General features: G+C 41.6%; 1 protein-coding gene across 2 annotated transcripts in view; it reads right to left on the bottom strand.

The window, feature by feature from the left end:
* RASGEF1A (RasGEF domain family, member 1A) overlaps positions 1 to 2412 on the bottom strand; it is a 25061-nt gene extending 22649 nt beyond the window's left edge. The window contains exon 1 of one of the 2 annotated variants that reach the window (XM_010286691.1): positions 2236 to 2412. In XM_010286691.1, coding sequence (XP_010284993.1) covers positions 2236 to 2409 — 174 coding nt within the window. In that variant the 5' untranslated portion in view covers positions 2410 to 2412. The remainder of the gene's footprint in view (positions 1 to 2235) is intronic. The other variant, XM_010286698.1, reaches the window with a different exon arrangement.
* Positions 2413 to 4503: the final 2091 nt, after the last annotated feature.

Here is a 4503-nt window from a genome sequence, read left to right as displayed (position 1 = left end):
AATGCCTTCTGAGCATTGTGCTCAGATGTACTAATCCAAAAATTTGGATAAGTACTGCAACTTACACATATGTCACTCTGAAACTAAGGTAATCTCTGCTAATATTAGCAAGAGCTGCTCTTGATGCGAATTAACTGATGCCTTGCTGCTTGCTTTTGTGTGTGTAGCCAGAGACATGAGACTCAGAGGTGTTTGTACCTTTCTCTTGAACACACAGCACTGGCTACCCTTCCGACAGGGTCAATGGCTATCTCTCTAACCCTTTGTGGCAACTTCCCTAAAAATAGAAATGAGCATGAAATGGAGGATAAACATGCAACTGAACTGCAATAGAAAACTTGGATTTGGAGATGACTCAAATACAGCTCCTGCTTTATGTTGTCCAAAGCTTATTTATCTACTCATTTTATAATTAATCCTTTCAGCTACACTGGGTGATCTGACTTAACTGAAAGAATGTGTCCTGCTGTAGAGGAGATGAATTTGGTTTAACGCTGTTTTTCTGGAGCTCCCTTGATTTGCTTCTGTCGCGTCTTTCTCAGCTGTCAGCTTGCTGTCTACTTAAACTGCAGCCTCTCAGGGTGGGGTCGGTGAGGACTTGGTTTGCAATGCTCCCTTGCATGGGGCATGGGATAGCACCATGGAAACTAGGAGCATTCCAAAATAAGTTGTAGACTCCTTAAGTAACACTCACTTTATGGAACCATTTTCTGAGTAGCTGTGTTATAAATAGATCCCATGTTACAAGTTACAATAAGGTATATGCATTAGCAGCTACTTAAAAAACTTAGCTATATTCCAGAAACACAAGCCACGAGTACTTACATTCTAGTATTACACAAAAGACAAGGAATCAACTCCTGGGAAGGCTTAATTACAGCAGCCTAAAGCTATTCCACTGGTATACCATACCAGCTCTACCTGCTGCTTTCTTCTGCAGAAGAGCACCAGGCGCTCTATCAAGGCTTTCTTCTGCATCTGTTCTACAATATGTATTTGGGAGCAGGGAGAAAAGATTTAATGTCTAACAATGGTTACCTCCCTGTGCCTTATAAGGGACTTGGTACCAAGTCAAAGGTAGTGCAATTGTAAGTTAGCCATACTTAAATGCAAGGTTCAGGATTACTTCTGAACATCCTGGGTTTGCTTTTTCTGATGATCTACTGATGATTGCTGGCAATTCTGATGCTTATACCCACCAAACTCTCATATGGGAAGTCTCTTTTTTGTGCGTGGCGATTGTGAAGATGGGTGGTGTATATGTGGGAGCTCGGAGGGACTTTATCATGACTGATGTAAAACCATAGTAAAAAGTTCCACACAAGTTAGACTAAGAAACACACAACAAGATATAGCATGGTCCACTACCACACGCATTAAGTTCAACATACAAGTTAATAGTGACTGCAATTTTCTGCCCCCTTGTTAGCCTTTACGAAGAGCTGGGATGCTTCTGCCGTAGCTGCCACTTGTTCAGAGCTCAAATGGAATATATGCTACACAGCCTCTCTGATCTTTTGGCAACCTCTTTAAATAACATCTTTGATTAATGGCTACAAGGGGTCATTTTAAGTGATAAAGTGATCTTTTAATGATATCCTAGGGTCAGAATCTTATTGCGTGTCCTGGAGTTATAAGTAGTATTTCCTTCAGGGGACTGCACTGAGAATGTTCAACCAGTTGCAAAATCATTTTCAGGCTCAGAAACACACGCTATTACAGTACCGGCCCATGAAAATGTCTTGAGAAAGAGGGCATTTTAATTAAAATCTATTTTTGGCTTTTTCCAATGGCCAACTAGGAGATGCATAGAAAAGTAATGGGACAAAAAAACCCCAAACAAAACCAAAAAAACCCACCAGAGCTGATATCAGGTCTGCTTCCCTAGGTAGGAGCTGGTTAGTAGTTAATCTTGGCTGCATTAGTGCTAAAGCAGCTTAGAGGGATTGAAAATTCTGTGGCTAATGCCGCTTTTAATTGGTTCTTAAGGCACCCGTTCGGGTTCAGCATGGCTTTATCTTTCTAACAAGTGTTCTCATTTAAAAACAGAAAGGAGAATATCCCCATTGAGCAGCATCTTTAGTGAATGAATACTGTAAGTAAAATAAATGCATTTTTAGCCTTCATCTGAATCTTGAATCAGATGGAGGTAGACTTTCTTGTGGAAGCATCAATCCAGGTACTAATGCAGGAAAACCATGGGAAGAAAAACAAACCTCTTCAGTGCCTACTTACGTCTGGATAATAGTCCATGGTGGGCACCAGGCGCTCTATCAAGGCTTCCAGTGATCCAGAAACAAGGTTCCCATCCTGATAAACAGGGTCCACACACCTCTCTCCCATATCTGGCTGCACTTGTCCACTACAACTGGAACCAAGCATGCTGGAAAATATTGGTGTCTGGGGCATAGTTTCCTGCAGAAGCGGTAAAAAGAAAAGAGAGACTTTCTTTCAGGATGTCTTACGCGTGGGTTTTACAGAGGCATACATTAAACACAATTACATAGTTGACTGAATGCAGCCTGGGCATTAGAGCTAAGTTCTGAATCCAAGCAGTCACACATCTGTAAGCTGCATTTGATGTTTGAAATGCATTTTAAACTATGCCACTAAGGCTGTAGAAGCAGAAGCTGCAAAAATTTTCTTCACTGTACTTGATTTCTCTTTTCTCCCCAGCTTCCCCCTGGCTCCTTATGCATAAAACTATACAGGGATGAAAATGCAAAATGCTTTCTGAATTTCAAAGATACTTAAGCAGTGCCTTACTGAAGAAACAAACAAAAAATACTGTGGCTCAATGTCCCTCTCTTGATCCTTTCTGAAGTCAAATCTTTGGCCAAAATACTTGACTTGTGATGATAAATCCTTCACCACTTCTGCAGCTAGATGTAATCCAGGTCTTGACAGAAGTGCATCACCTTCTCCTGCGCATAGATATCACAGGAAACAGTAGGGAACACACTGCTAAACAAAACTGCCTCTTTTCCTTCACATGAAACCATGGAACTGAATGCTGTGACATATACTGTAACACACAACTCTCATAACAGTCTCTTTGCAGATTTTTGCTTAGGAAACAAACCTGCTGTCACAACACACAAACCACAGGAAGGTTCGGGGGTTTCCACCTCCCTCCCCTTGGCCACAAGCTGTATCAGCATACCGTAGTTACCAACTATGAGTAAACTGGGGGGGGTGGGGGGGTGTTTGTTTATTTGTTTTAGACTGGCTACGGCTTAAATACATGCAGAAGGCTAAACAAAACATCCTGCTACTGTATGTGAAGGTTGAAAATACTCTTCAGCGTCAGTATCAAAACAGTTCCCCCTGGCTGCTGAAGCAGCGAAGACTGTTCAGAGGTAAAGTGAAAAGGCGGCAGTGTTAACTCTTCAGCTGCTGTGTCCTCCTCGGTGAAACAAGCAGGGTAACGTCACACTCTGAAAAGCTTTTATGTAGATAAATGGGATTAGGTCATTACCAGTACCTTTAAACTGACATCTGTTTCTAACTGCACTCGTGCCTTTAGATAATAAGTCCTCCATTTCTCTTTAGCAAATTTTCAAAAAGTAGTTTAAGAACTGAAAACCTTAAATGCTGTAAGGTTTTTGTTAATTATTTATTTTTCTTAGGTAGCACTTGAAACAATTGCAGAGCAAAACTGTACTTTTTCTTCTTTTAATGCAAGGCACCTTCTTCCTCTTAAACTCTCCAAAGTGATCTTTCCTGTTTACAACCTGGGATCCAAAACATTTTTTCTGTTTTAAAGCTCAGCTGAATGCTAGGTGTGTTGGTAAGGAAAAAACACCACTATCAACAACAACTTGTTCATGAAGGTGACAGATTTTCTTGTATATCAGGCTGATAAGTAGAACTGTTTTGTGGCTTTAACCAGAAGACCTTTATGTATTCATATGTGATACAGAGCTAAGGAAAGTGTAATTCCCTTTAAGTTAAAATCTAGCAGCCATTTACTAGATAGTGACCAGGGAGATGACTCTGAGGGGTTCCGTTTCAGAGGTTCAAGACATGGAGTCAAATGATACAGAAAATGCAAGATCTAATGGCAGATCAGGAGGAATGAAAAACAATGATTCTGCACAAACAGGCACTAAGGTTACTCAGTATTTCACAGGTTTATTGGTTAGGCCCAAGCTTTGCAGTACACAACAATCTGACGAATCACTGGAACGTATTGACGAAGAAGCCAGCTTTGCTATGCAGGCTATGTAACTCGCCAGTAATTTGGGGTTTTTCCCTTTTAAGGACCATAGCAATAGAGCGGAACGCGACTTCCCGGGCTGGACAGGCGGCGATGGGCACTTCTAGCTGTAACAAGGGGTTTTCAGAGAAGTTAACCACCCGCTTAGCCCCTACTGAAAAGATGCTTTAGCCAGCCAGCGCTTTAAACTCCTTTTCAGACGTTCGTCGTTGCGTGGGTTTTGTTTTTCAAGTCCCTTTTCGGTAGCAGCGTGTAACGCTCCTCGCCAGGCTGCAGCGGCCGGG

The sequence above is a fragment of the Phaethon lepturus genome, unplaced genomic scaffold, assembly GCF_000687285.1.
Source record: "Phaethon lepturus isolate BGI_N335 unplaced genomic scaffold, ASM68728v1 scaffold2870, whole genome shotgun sequence".
Taxonomy (NCBI): domain Eukaryota; kingdom Metazoa; phylum Chordata; class Aves; order Phaethontiformes; family Phaethontidae; genus Phaethon; species Phaethon lepturus.
The sequence above is the reverse complement of the archived record's forward strand: the minus strand, read 5'-3'. Positions and strand labels throughout refer to the sequence as shown.